At 36.9% G+C, this 15,417-nt stretch overlaps 1 protein-coding gene across 4 annotated transcripts in view; it reads right to left on the bottom strand.

Annotated features, from left to right (window-relative positions):
* The window catches only part of LOC123508057 (glycerol-3-phosphate dehydrogenase [NAD(+)], cytoplasmic-like), a 37,501-nt gene that overhangs the window by 3,287 nt on the left and 18,797 nt on the right, over positions 1-15,417 (bottom strand). The window contains exons 3-10 of one of the 4 annotated variants that reach the window (XM_045261459.1): positions 15,014-15,154; positions 13,091-13,232; positions 12,775-12,887; positions 12,344-12,451; positions 11,877-11,999; positions 10,855-10,961; positions 10,207-10,299; positions 8,816-8,908 (exon numbers count right to left, since the gene is read on the bottom strand). In XM_045261459.1, the coding sequence (XP_045117394.1) occupies positions 8,848-8,908; positions 10,207-10,299; positions 10,855-10,961; positions 11,877-11,999; positions 12,344-12,451; positions 12,775-12,887; positions 13,091-13,232; positions 15,014-15,154 (888 nt within the window). In that variant the 3' untranslated portion in view covers positions 8,816-8,847. Of the gene's footprint in view, positions 1-5,260; positions 5,300-6,346; positions 6,396-8,815; positions 8,909-10,206; positions 10,300-10,854; positions 10,962-11,876; positions 12,000-12,343; positions 12,452-12,774; positions 12,888-13,090; positions 13,233-15,013; positions 15,155-15,417 lie in introns of all 4 variants that reach the window. The other 3 variants (XM_045261460.1, XM_045261461.1, XM_045261462.1) reach the window with 3 other exon arrangements.

Below are 15,417 nucleotides of genomic sequence, written 5' to 3'. Positions count from 1 at the left end.
GCAGTCTATGCTGACTATACCACTACATCATTCTACACCACATACAGTTGCAAGTCTCATCTTAGCACTGACACAACCTGGTCAAATGTGGTACCTGAGAGCACCCAAGCAACAGTGAGTAAGCCATTACTCTACTATGAATGAAACAAGACACTGACACATTGGAGTAGGCTACTATTCACTTTGCTTGAAAAATTAGTGATCTATAATTCTATTTCTTTAATGTCACAGCAATTTGACTTTATGCCAGGCTGGGATTTCTCTTAAAATCAAGACACTGTGACATTTGACCGTGTATTACTTAGTTTTATATCTTTATGACAGGCTGAGATCTCTTATAAAGAAATAAAGATAATTAATACACTGTCGTTGTGAGGCCATGAATTCCACCTTAGGTTAGTTGTGTGTCTACCACCAAAATGAAGTAAACTGTCCATGCAGATATGATGAAAAGTAATGCAAGGTATGGGGCATGAGTCCCCACACATTTAAAACAGTTGAGTGTTCTGTTTATGTCCTTTTTTAGTCTTCAGCAGAATTGCAAATTTTAGTACAATGAAAGCAAATTCTACTTTCAATAAAGTACATATTGAACAGCATTACAGCAGCACCTGTGTACCAAAGGTTTAGCATTCCATGACTTCACATAAATTTCCATGACTATTTTTTGTAAAGAAGAAAAGAATGTAAAGCATAGTCACTAACCAAGGCAATATACTGCTAAATCCCAGAAAACAAAATTAACAGTTGTGACAACTTTCACATGTACAGTTATCACAACAAAGTAACTACGAGAATGCACCAGGGAGAAATCATGTAGTCTAGATAAGTAAATAAGTCAAAAGTCCAATAACAATTAACAAAAGTAATCTGCTACCATATCCTATAGCACTTAAAGGTAATGATTATCAAACTTCTAATACAAAGCCAGTATATGAAAAAATATGTATGGCTAAAAATATGGTGGAAAAATAATAAAGAGATAAAAACACAATACAGGTATCCCTTGGTTAACGATAGGGTTACGTTTCCCAAAAACAGATCGCTAACCGAAACGATCGCTAACTGAGGGATTTGAAATTATCAACTACATACATGTATTTCGCGATGCGTAAATAAACGACACTTTCTATGTTGTTAGTTGTTATTTACACCTTTAGAATTGGTAGTACTTACCTTGAGGAGTGGATGTGATATGCGTAGTGTGTTGTTTTGTGCCCCCCGAGGGGACACAGGGCCTTGGAGGATTAAATCTCATCATGCCCACACCCGACCCAAACTCGGTCAGCTGCTTCAAACCCTTCAAATTCTTGAGAGAATACGTTTTCCAGTGGGGGTGGGTCATCCAGGCTCTCCTCATCGTCACTCAAGGTTACGGTGGATGTGAAGGATAGATTGGATGTGGGTGGAGTTGTTTTGGAGGTGGATGGAGTTGTTTTGGAAGTGGGTGGAGTTTTTTTCGAGGTAGCAGGACGAACTTTGAAGTACGACGAGATGACTCCTATGGAAGTAGATGGGATTGCTTTTGAGGTGGATGGGGTAGCTTGGGAGGTGGATGGAGTTGCTTGATCGGTAGATGGGGTTGCTTGGGATGTGGATGGGGTTGCTTGGGCGGTGAGTGGTTTGAAGAAAGATGAGATGACTGTCTGTTTTGCCATCCTTTTCTTTGCCTCAAATAGTTCTTTATACACTTTCATGTCATTTTCTATAGCATTAGTCACGCCATTACTTCGGTTTGGGTTGGGGTCATTCTCCTGGAGAAGATGTATGGCCTGGTTAATATGATTAAAAATCTCCTCGAAAATCTTGACGGAGAGGGTTCTTTCAGGCTCCTTGTCCTCCTCCATTTCCTCCAAAGTATTTTGTTTCTCCAACTCCATGAGGTCGTCGTTGGAGAGGCTCAGAATGACTGTCCAGCAGTTCTTGTACGTCATTCTCGTCCACCTCATTGAAGCCTGCCTTATGGGAGATATGAACGATGTCTTTCCTTACTGCTGTAACATCGACAGGGACTTCCTGTTTACGTTCCACGCACTCAGGCCACAAATTACGCCAACATCCATTCATTGCCGACTTGGACACCTCCTTCCATGACTCGTCGATGTTGTCGATCCCCTTTTTAATGTTATAATCCTTCCAAAATTGTTTCATGGTCGGCTTGTCAGGGGTGTCAATGCAGGCCAACAGCTGTTTCATGGTGCGCCGCTGGTAATAGGCCTTGAAAGTAGCGATGACTCCTTGGTCCATCGGCTGGATGAGGGCAGTTGTGTTTGGGGGCATAAACATGACCTCAATATTATCTGCCCAGTCATTCATGCTCTCTGGGTGGCTGGGGCGTTGTCACACAGCAAGAGAAATCTGTTAGCAATGTTGTTTTGGGCAGCATATTCTTTTAGGAATTTGGAGAGGTATCCTGTCACGTAACTTTGCATGATAACAGTCGTCATCCACCCTTTTGTTTGCCTTCCATACTACGGGCAAATATTCCTTAATATAGCCAGACAGAGCTCTTGGGTTTTGGGAATGGTAAATAAGGCATGGTTTAAGCTTAAGATCACCAGCGGCATTCCCCCCCACCAATAATGTTAACCTGTCTTTAGATGCCTTGAATCCTGGTGCCGACTTCTCCTCCTTTGCTATAAACGTTCTCGATGACATCTTCTTCCAATACAGGCCTGTCTCGTCAAAGTTTAGAACCTGCTTGGCTGAATAACCTCCTTCCTCGATGCGCTCTTTAAGCAAAGGCTTGAAGGCGTTTGCAGCGGTTGATCCGAACTCGCTGCCTCCCCACTAACCTTGAGGTTGTGTAGACTCCCACGATGTTTGAAACGTTCAAACCACCCCTTACTGGCCTTGAAGGACACTGTCTCGCCTATGTTGAATTCTGGTTTCAGGTCCTCCCACAGGCTCAGTGCCTTAGTAGTAACGAGTTGGGTAGAAAGAGGCATGCGGCGGTGTGTGTGGTCTTCAATCCATAGCCTCAGCAAACGTTCCAATTTTTCCATAATCGGTTCCCTGTTACGAGTTGTTGTGTGTTTGTGCAGGTTTGTGACTTGGTTGGCCTGCTGCTTCACTTGTACTTTTTCTGGAGAACTGTTGATACAGTTGATTGAGATAAACCAAGGGCACGAGCAATAGAGTTTACCCCTTCACCACCCTCATGACGAGTCACAATGTTCAACTTAATATCAAGGCCAATGCTCTTTCTCGATTTTTAGCCTTATCTCCCGGTGGAGAACAATCGTTGGGTCGCTTGGAAGCCATCACTAAGTTCACTTGATCACAAATAAGCACAAAAAAAGAAGTTTAGAGCGAGCGTGATAGAGTTGTTGTTGCACAATCAAAACAGCGGGAAAGACTGTGGTGTGTTTACTGCACGGGCCGCGGGTGGATGGAGGCGCTGCGATCGCGATTGCGATCGCGATTGCGATTGGTCAATCCGATCGTTAACCGAATTTTGGCGATCGTTAACCAAAAAATAGGGATTAATTTGGAGGGATCGTATGAGCGAAATATCGTTAAGTAGTCGATCGTTAACCGAGGGACACCTGTATCTAACCACAAAAACCATCCCTTACTCTATCCCAGAGGACTTCAAAGTAATGGCAGTGAAAAATGTAAAAGTATAATAATCATACACTAAGTAAGGAGATGCAGAGACAGCAGGCATGGACATAAAATTGAATGCTGTAACAGAAGAAAAGAGAAAGTAATGTTTAATGTCTAAGAAAAAAATAGTACAAAGAAATTTACTTAGAGGTGTGCAAGATGAATTGTAAGATTACTCAATAAAAGGTATAGGAAGTAAACATGAAAGATTGGCTACCACAGGAACCACTGGCTATCACAGAGACAGTGTAGAAGTAGGGGAGGTGATATGTCAGATTGGTTATAATAGAGGCAATGTGGAGAAAAGGAGAATATGTAAGTTTAAGTTACATAAGTGGTTATAAGAAAGGAAAGAAAGGAATGTGCACTCTTTGTTATAAAATAGGCAGTATAGTGAGAAGGGAATGTGTGACCTTGGCTATAACAGAAGCAACACAAAGAATTTGGGTAAAAGAAAGTACATTCTGAGTGATGGAAGCAAGAAAGACAGAAAGTATCAGAATGGAACCCAGAGGCACCTACACAGTGCAAGTATCCAATATTGCACTATCTAATATCTTGGCCAATAAACCTCAATTTTATTTCATTATGCCTGGATTCCCTTACCAGCAGAGTTAATAGGTTTTCAAGTGGATTCTATTTGACTAGTTAATGAATAATATCTATCACACTAATTCCTGCAGTCAGCTCTTAGATATGCAAATGTTACAATGAATCTCCAATTAATATTCAGAGATATACCCAGAACTGAAGATTTTTGTTGCTGGATCTGAAATTTTATGTTCAGAAAAGTGTCTATCATTACAAATCCATGAATGTATGCATAAGCAGGAAAAGTATAAAGCACAACACAAAAGAAGAGAGAATGATCCACTTATAACAAAACAGGACAGTGACTGACCAGCACATCAGCAAAGTGCACAACGTTCAACAACTCGTCCACCAGCCAGACAGGGATGACCAATCAGCAGGTGGATGATTAGATACCCCTATTACTTTATTTCATTTAATCATTTATGCTTTTCTTTCCACAAGAATTTTAATTTATGATCAAGTCATATTTGTAGAAAAGAAAAGTAAACCTAAATTAATCATAATCTTGAATTTTTCTATTTCATATATTTTTCAGTATTTTGAACAAGGTTATGTGATACTAATGTGAATAATCTCATTCTTTACAAGCAGGTCAGGGCAAAAGGTAACATTCTTTCCCTATAATTTATTACTTCCATGCTGTAAATTCATTAACTGAACTTTATCTGTAGAGCTAAAGGCAGAAGGTAAAATGAAGGGCTGAACTAATAACCCACAAGCCAATCACTCATCTAAACACTTTGGACGAGTCGCAACCACTGCCCAAGTTGGCAGGAAGGTTCGTCTTAGTCATCAAGACTACTCCAACGAGAGAGAGAGAGAGAGAGAGAGAGAGAGAGAGAGAGAGAGAGAGAGAGAGAGAGAGAGAGAGAGAGAGAGAGAGAGAGAGAGAGAGAGAGAGAGAGAGAGAGAGAGAGAGAGAGAGAGAGAGAGAGAGAGAGAGAGAGAGAGAGAGAGAGAGAGAGAGAGAGAGAGAGAGAGAGAGAGAGAGAGAGAATCAGACAAAATAGAGATAAACAACAGCATGGGCAGCAAACACCTCTTGGAGTTGACTTACCACCAGGCAAGGGATGACTACAGCTTTGACTTTAATGTTCTTGAAAAAAAATAAAACCACCATTACTTCCTAAGCTCAGTTATGACCTGTTTTTGTGTGATTTCTGCAGACAAAAGCAGTGATTACGTACAACATTTTGAAATCATTAATACTGAGTCTCGATATCTTCAAACATAATAACAACACATTTTAGTCTGAAATCAGCAAATCTTGAAGAGCCAGATACTTCTTAGGGTGATGAATAATGTTATTAATAAGGCAATTAAATGAAGACTGAGATTTCTGGACAGGGGGACAATATGATGACAAACAAAACAAAATTATAAAAAAGGAAGAATGGACAGCCTCTCCTGTTATAACTACAACTCTGATCATTCAATTTCATGTTTGGTTTCCCAGACCATAATAGTTCTCTGGATTGCAGGGTTACAGTATGATGTAGTGCCAGCAAATTAAAAAGAAAATGAACACTAATAAAAATAATCCCAGCCTGAAATGAATGCCCTACCTTGAGATTAATTCTGAGATAGTACTGCTGACATTTGGTGCACAACTAAATATCTGCCTCAGAACATATAGCTAGTAAAAAGTAACTAAAGAAACAAGTGTTATGTGAAGATAGAAGAGATAAGTGACTAAACTAAGAATAACACACAAATCAATACATGCATATAGATACAACAGAAAGCTAAAAAGTTCTCAGAAATTCTTATTAATTAAATTTCATTATTATCAAGGTACTTTCCATCCAACTCGAATAACTTTGAAGGTGATATTTCCACCTCTGAATTGTAGGGCATCTTCTTTGTATGTCAATACCTTCTTGGAACACCTTGAATCCTCCACAGCAAAGACAACAACTGAGAAAATTTGCCAAGTGAAACCACTACAAATGATCAGACACTTGCTGAAATATGTCTGAATGTGTCTCTTGTAAACAATAAAGCTTAGTAATTTTTTTAAGAACTTTTTGTCTTTCCTTTAATATATGTATGTACATCTATGTACACTAGTTTTATAAAGCCCATAAATTACAGTGTTTCCTAAAACAAATGCACACAAAATCCAGAAGCATCTTCAACAAACCAGCCACTTAGGATGAGGCAATCAAGTCATATAGCTGTCCAGATTTCCCCTGGTGAAATAAAATGCAAACATTGGTAATATACTTCCATAATAAGCAACAAATTCTACTTGCTTCACAACACAACTCTACTACTTACATTATTAAAGAACCAACAATAACTTAATAATAATGAAAAGATGAAAGAAAAGAAAAATGGTGCAAAAATGTAGCTGAGATGAAAGAAGATCACACAAATATTTTACTTGAGTACATTATTATACTCATTTAAAATTAAAGTTAAATTTCATTGGTTTTAGTTTTGTTATACATCACATCTGATGCTCTCCAGAACATCAACCAGGTGATCCCAACTTGCCGCTGTGCCACTCCAACCACAACAGTAACCTCCCAGTAAACAGCTTAAATCACAAGCCTGAGCGAGACCCAATCCATCAACCTTAGCAATGTCAGGCCAGTGCGTTATTGCTGTACATGCCAGAGGCTAGTACAATTTTGAAATTAAATTATTGCCTAGCTTTATCATTGTATTCTTGTTTCATCACTTTCCTGAAGCACAATGTTTTTCTACTTAAAAGCACCACTTAAGATTTTTTAAATTTAACATGCCTGTAAAAAAAAAAGAACAAGCAACAATGACAAATTCAAGGTACAGAAAACATCACTGAAGACAGCCACTGAAAGGAGCAATTCTTTCAGGCCCAACAGAACATTAATATGATATGTTGGCCATAGCATTTACTTAGGTTTGCATGCCTTAGTGCAAAACAAAAAACAGCACCTGTTGCAAAATGTATATATGTATAGTATATATATATATATATATATATATATATATATATATATATATATATATATATATATATATATATATATATATATATATATATAATCCCAGAATGTGAAGCAACAATCAGATTGATCTTTATATTCTATGGGATGTGAAGATTTTCATGTCCAAGTAGAGCATCCTTGAGAGAGAGAGAGAGAGAGAGAGAGAGAGAGAGAGAGAGAGAGAGAGAGAGAGAGAGAGAGAGAGAGAGAGAGAGAGAGAGAGAGAGAGAGAGAGAGAGAGAGAGAGAGAGAGAGAGAGAGAGAGAGAGAGAGAGAGAGAGAGAGAGAGAGAGAGAGAGAGAGAGACTCTAAGTGCTGTGCATATGTGCATCACTAAAGCAGGGCAAGTAATGCCTAGGAGTGTTTTTTGTATCCTTGACTTGTAAGTCTACTACATAATTATGGTGTATAGCAACACCTTACCCTCAAGCACATGGCCAACTGTGTCATCGCATATTTCAGTCATGATCGAAGGATCAAGGATTCCATAAAGGAGGAGAAACAGCAAGGCAGTCAAGAAGGGAAAAATTAAACACAGATGAAGTACAGAAATTACAAATAGAATATCTATAAATCTGCACTGTGTCAGTTTAGAAGCATAACGATTGACTCACATTCTATGAGGTGAAATATATTTTTAAATTGATAAAATCTAGAGAATATTGAAGGATTCAGTAAAATACTAGCAACAATATAAGAAGTTTTCCTAAGGTAAAGGCAGTGCACTGCAGATGACCCACAACAATGAAAAGACTATTTGTGTATATATATATATATATATATATATATATATATATATATATATATATATATATATATATATATATATATATATATATATATATATATATATTATTGTTGAGTATTGAGAAGTGTTTGAGTTGTATATATTATAATGAAGTATGTGAAAAACTGAGTAATACCATAAAACTTTATGAGAGAAAATTTTCATAAATCCAAAGTATACTTTCATGAAAGATGGTAACTACATCCTACATTATCTATCTAAATACCTTAAACAACACGCCAAAATTCATTACAAATGCCTTGTAGAAACCTGCTAAAGAGGAAAAAAACTGACTAATACAGTTACAAAGAATAGATGCATTCTTTTCTATACTGTATACTAAATACCAGGGGCTATGCAGAGCTACTCGAGCATGTGGATATATGCTAAATCTATATAGTACGCACAGTATTGTATTGATGAAAATCAGTCAAAACCTTACACATGTTCTGAATCACTACTGAGTGTAATACACAATGGAGAAAGTTTGGTGTATTTTGAAATTACTACTCTGTACAGCAACTAACATAAAACATGTATAAAGCATTGCTTGGGGAACCCTTTAGCTTGACAGTGCATGTACAAAATAAGTGTAACTTTAAAAAATAATAAAAAAAGAAGTAAGCAACATAACCATAGTAGTACATAAACACTATGTATAGTCATAACACTAATATCCATCAGACTCAATCATAATGTAGCCTGAGTCAGGAGTTGTCATATGGCCAATGCTGCAAGCATATCTTTATCCACTAGATGCAGAGGAGTATTAAATGGAATCTAGCTGGGAAGTAGAACAGAATGAATTACACAAGTACAGTAGCAGGCAGAGGCAGCTCATACACCCTACCAGATGCAGGCACCCCACATATGCCACTCTGCTTAAGCCTCGTTTTCTGATGATTCCTTAGATGCCATCGAAATTTTAAAGCAGTTTGGAGGCCTAGATAATTGTGAAAGAAAGGAAAGGAATAAGCTATCACCCTGCAGTCCATAGTGTAAAAGGTATGGGTTGGGAGGGGAAGGAGGAGGAGGAGTGGAATGCAACATAGGGAAGATGAGGAAGGGAGGCTCTGAAATGATGACCTCTTCAAACTTATGATCTAGGAATGAAAACTTATGATCTGGGAATGAAAACTTATCTGGGAAGGAAAACTTATGATCTGGGAATGACAACTTATGATCTGGGAATGAAAACTTATGATCCGGAATGAAAACTATTTCATAGATTTTCAGCAATTTTGTGTTAATTAATGGTAGACATCTCACATTTCCTTTATAATGATAAATTTGAAGATATTTCCTATATCTTACTTATGCATTTCATTGCTGACTGACAGAATATCTTTTCTGACATGACCACAATGAATTCCCTTGATAGAAGTCACATTTATAGGAAAAAAAAACCAACTTATTATATACTAACAAATACTGGTCAAAAATTCATTAATGACAGTGCTTCATAAAATAAACAAATCTTCTATCAAAATCAATTCATTAGGTATTCCTGATTATCTATTGCCAGGTAGGATAAAATTGCAGTAAAAAGTTGATACATATTACAAAAAATAAAGCTCTTCATTGCCTTATCAATAACACTAGTTCATGTCAGGTTGTTCTACATACTTCAACTATAAGATCAATGACACTTGATATCTAGAAACTGTGCACATATGCATCAACAATGTGAAAAAGCATGAAGAGATGCCTATCTAAATAAACTGTGATAACTACAAACATTAGTACATGAATTCATGACTCTTAGGTAAAGATATTCTCAACATTTAATACTTCTTAAAAAAAAAGAAAAAAAAATCTAAGATGTGCATCCAATGAAATACAACAGAAAACTACACTGATGCAGAACTGCTTGAGTGAAGAGATGAAGTGTTTCTATACCGTGACTAGAGGAGCTCAATGACATTATATGTTGTTATACTGCCAAATGTGACAGAACAACATATGACTGGCTGAAGTATATCAGGGTTACAGAGCAGTCAATATCAGTAGTTTTCTTCAGTTTAACGAGGGATTAGTAGGAATGAAGTAGTATGGGAAACAGCAATTTCCAATAATTGTAATAGAACTTGGGCATTCAGCAGGAATATATATACAGGTATAGAGATAAAGTATTATCTAACTACAGAGAGGATACTGCTGATGGCTAGTGAGGTAGGCTGATGTTCTACAAAAGAATGGGAAGTACTAATCAGGAAGAACTGAGAGAGAAGATAGACTTACATGTGTTCTGGGTGGTTTCTGATGCAGTCTATCATCCCTGGTGGTGGTAGCTCCTTCAGGCAGATTTGGTGGATGGCAGTGAAGAGAGGGAATCTGCATGGAACACAAACAATATTCAATATTCATTGCATAAGTACATCATCTAGAACAATTAAAGCACCACTATGTATGCTACCCTTGACTGTAAGGCAACACCCACTAACTGGTACAAGTGTACTAATGCCAATTGTTATGCATGTATTTTATTTATTTTTTATTTATTCTTTTACTTTTTCATACCATGAGTATGTATAATGGTTATGATGGTGATATACAGTGGTACTCCAGGATATCCACTATGGCATACATCCTTTCATAAAGCCCATAATTTACATAGGGTTACTTACAGCCATCCTAAAAGCACTGAGTGTTACAAGCATCAATCCTGCCAAAACTCACACAATCTCTAACCATATCCCTTCCACCTCACTCACTCTACCACCACCATTGCTGCTGACTAAATGTTCTGTCTCATGTACCTTTTACTACTGAGATAAGTGATATTAGAGAATTTTTTTCCCCTCTGGAACGAATTAATCATTTGTCCATTGATTTCAATGGGAAATAACATGTGATACTACTGTAATAGTAGCAAAAGATGAAACTCACCTTTCCTCCATACCCTTTTGCTTGAGCATGTGATTAACTTCTAAAGCAGTGAAGGGACCTTGTAGCTTCTGGCCATTTAGCATCTCTTTCTCTAGTTCCTCTATGGTCTGAAAAATGTGAAATATACATAAAGCATAAACAAGAAAATTTGAAGAAAATGTTTAAGAAGTAACTAAGTAATAGTACAATAGGATAATACAACACTGAATAGGTTACTGAGAGTATTGCCTCAACCAATGGCAAAACATTACTTAACTTACAACCATGAAGTTATGAGCCAAGCACTGTACCACATAGCAATCTACTGCTACTACTACTAACATCAACAATAATAATAATAATAAAAATAATAATAAAAATAATGATAACAACAATAATAAAAATAATAATAATAATCATCAGGGTAATATAGGTCTTTTAAGCGGCAGACCAACTTAAAGAACCTACCCACAGTGGCTGTAAGTTCTAATTTTGTTACAAAAAAGGATAGTCTTAGTCTTCTTTAAAGCCAAATTTTATTAGATTTGGTTATCATCTGTCAGTTGATAACTATTATTTAGAGGGTGTGGAATCAGTGATGATTACTTCATATGTACAGTAAATAGTAAATACTCTTTATGTATAGTATATCAACTAAACTTCTTGAATTATTCTCTACTACTAATTTCAAATATTTAAATTATTTTAGTGAATTCCCCTATCACCCTGTAATTACAGTTGCCATGAGATTAAGAATGAAATAACAGATTGTATAATTGCAGAATAATATAAGTTCATAATTTTAGTAACAATTCTGTTCAGTTTCTGCACAAAGATATTCTGGAGTTTAATTTCTTATATACTAATTCTGTTTAGTTTGAAACAGAATACTATATTGTGATAAAGTAAATTAGACATTTATCAAATATGTGAGGTGCTTGAATATGTACAAACAACTCTCTTCTCCTGACACTATAATACATTTTATTACAAAAATATGAAAATTACTGTGAGAAAATGTACACAGTAAATTTAAGTCTTACCTTGCCTGTTTTGACAAATGCCTCTGCCACCCTTCTGTTCCTGCCTCCATAGCAGGTGGTGATGAGATCCGCCACACCACAGCTCTCAAAGAAGGTTCCAAGTTTTGAGCCTGGGTAAAACACCTGTCCCACCACAGACAAGAAGAAAGCAACTGTGACATGTTCTATTTTTTCTTGAGAAAAAAATTAACAAAGAGATTTCTACTGAATGAAGCTAAAAAAATTACACAAACTTTTCAGTCACATAATTTTTAAGTACATCAACAATTTTCTATCTCTATAAAGTGACATACTCAAACAGTATCAGTGTAAAACACTCAATATCAATATCTATAGAATTTTAAATATACCAACATTAACATTCACACACAAAATCATCTTAATAAAAGTCACAATTTGATACAGTGACTACATAATCAGGATCAAAAGATTTACAGATACAGTTTCAACAAAATGCTACCTCTCACCTCACAGAATTTTATCATCTCCATCAGGCCTAACCTAATAACAGCTGCTTTGGTATTGTCTCCATACCCAAGGCCATCAATAAAGCCAGCTCCTGTTGCAACAATGTTCTGAAACAAAATGCAACGATAACCTTATCATTCATATTAACTTTCTTCTTTCACTACGAATGGTAGAATCTGTAAATAATAACGTATTAAGTTCCACTATATGAAAATACATGAACAAATTATCATTAGTAATTGTTTTTCATTAAAAAGCAAGATATGAGGCAGAATTAGTTTAAAGCAAAGTGAAAAAAAAAATACTTGATGAATAAATAAATATTATACAGTTGTTTCATTTTGACTTATAAACATTTCATTAATATTTATATCTGAACATACAATATACACATTACTTCACTCACAAAAACTAAAACATCCATCCTTACTTTAAGTGCTCCACAAACTTCAACAGCCTCCACGTCATCCACCACCACCACCCTGAAGTAGTCTGTCTGAATCAGGTCCCTGTACATCCTGCCCACCTCTATGTCCCTACAGCCTATGGAGACAAGAAACATAGTGATGTAGCTGGTGGCAAGAAGGTTCAAGAAATGGATATAAAGAAAGAAAGTGAATAGCAATATTAGAATGTTCATGATAAAGGTAATGGCAACAATAAATGTAGTATTGGTAATATTAATCCTTAGCATCAGCCACTTCTGCTATCATTTTCTATTTTGAGACTAGGATCAGATACACTACCTATGGTGGTCTCACAAAACTTCTCGTCGGCCACCTCGCCTGCCAGGTTGGCCCCCATCAGTACTGAGATAGGGATATTTACAAGTTCCTTGATCAAGTGGGAGATGAGCATGATGCCACCACCTTCCTTCAGGTCAAAGCCCTGTAAAAAGAAAATACAAATGTCACTAGAATAATAAACATGCACACAAACATATACATAGCGGACGGAAGGAAGAACCTTTAAATTACAGACCGGTATCACTAACTAGTGTAATATGCAAGATGTGTGAAAGAATAATAAAGAAACAATGGATCAAGTTCCTTGAAGACAACAAATTAATATCAAATAACCAATTTGGTTTTAGAAAAGGACGGTCTTGTGTAACTAATTTATTGAGTTTCTATTCTAGAATAGTTGATCAGAGTACAAGAGAGAGAGGGATGGGTTGACTGCATTTATTTGGATTTAAAAAAGGCGTTTGACAAAGTGCCACATGCAAGATTACTGTGGAAGTTAGAGAAGAAGGGTGGCTTAAAAGGAAGCACATTGAGATGGATAGAAAATTATTTGAAGGGGAGAGAAATAAGGACGGTAGTTAAAGATATGAAGTCCAAGTGGAGAGCAGTAGAAAGTGGAGTGCCACAGGGGTCAGTATTGGCACCAATACTTTTCCTCATTTATATTAACGACATGCCAGAAGGAGTGAACAGCTACATAAATTTGTTTGCGGATGATACGAAACTGTGCAGAGTTATAAAGCAAAAGGAGGATTGTGAAATACTGCAAGAAGACCTAAATAAGATCTGGGAATGGAGTAAGAAGTGGGAAATGGAATTCAATGTGAACAAAAGCCATGTCATGGAAATGGGAAAGAGTGAAAGACGACCTGTGGGAATCTATAAGATGGGAGATGGAGTAGAACTGGAGAAAGTCAAAAGGAAAAGGACTTAGGAGTGACGATGGAAGAAAACAATCAACCAGTAAGCCATATTGATAGAATTTTTAGAGAAACATATAATTTGCTAAGGAATATTGGAGTAGCATTTCACTACATGGACAAAGAAATGATGAAGAAATTGATAAGTACTATAATAAGACCCAGATTGGAATATGCAGGAGTAGTGTGGACCCCTCATAAAAGAAACACATAAGGAAATTGGAGAGGCTACAAAAATGGCTACAAGAATGGTTCCAGAATTTGAAGGGATGACATATGAGGAGAGACTAAAGGCTATGGATCTACCAACCTTGGAACAAAGAAGGAGAGAGGAGACCTGATACAAGTCTATAAATTGATCAACGGAATGGACCAAGTGGATAATGAGAAACTGATCCTGAGAGAAGAATATGACATCCAAGCACAAGATCGCATAGTAAAAAGCTGAGAAAGGAAGATGTCTGAGAGATATTAAAAATATAGTTTCCGACAAAGATGTATTGAGATGTGGAACAGTTTAGATGAAGAAGTAGTGTCTGCAACAAGTGTGCACACTTTTAAAGTAAGATTGGATAAGTGTAGATATGGAGACGGGGCCACACGAGCATAAAGCCCAGGCCCTGTAAAACTACAACTAGGTAAATACAACTAGGTAAATACATTGATATGTGAATACTAATTCTACAAAAAACAATTTGTGATTGTAAAAGTAAAATTATGATACTTGTAAAATTTCTGAAATATACCGTTATAACATACATACAATTAGATGCACTGTGCCATCATGGTGCTAAGCCCAAACTTTGCAAGGCAAGCCTAACTCTAGGGAGGCATACCCTCCTGTCTATAGGATATGGATTCCTTCATCTGGTCCCTCTACTAGCATTATGAAGCCTTAGGAAACATCAAAAACTACTGCACCAAGGATATAAAGTGTGACGGGGCTGTTAGGTGTACCAGCAGCAGCAGCAGCTGAAGGAAGAAATGCATAGCAGTGTTTCACCTTGATGAGAGAGATGCCGACGGTGTCTGGCTTCAATTTGCCTACAAGAGGCTGACACACCCTCTTGACGAACTGGTGAGGGATGACGAAGATGAGCACATCAGCATCCTTTGCTGCCTCCAGTACGTCAGGCACTGCCACCTAGGAGGAATGAATTATGGTTTGTACTAATGATACATCCTCAGTAAAACATTTGTTAGGCATTTCTGTCATGAACAACAGACACAAAGCTAGAAATAATTGATCTGTGTGTGTGTATGTGACAATGGTCCTTACTGAAACATAAATTATGTTCATTTTTCAGGGAAAAGAGATGCCCACCACAAACAATTAAGAAGCTGCAACATTAATGAAGACATACATTTTCCAAGAGAGAGAGAGAGAGAGAGAGAGAGAGAGAGAGA

Source organism: Portunus trituberculatus, chromosome 24 (assembly GCF_017591435.1).
Source record: "Portunus trituberculatus isolate SZX2019 chromosome 24, ASM1759143v1, whole genome shotgun sequence".
NCBI lineage: Eukaryota > Metazoa > Arthropoda > Malacostraca > Decapoda > Portunidae > Portunus > Portunus trituberculatus.
Note: the sequence above shows the minus strand (reverse complement) of the source record. Positions and strands in the feature narration are given on the sequence as shown.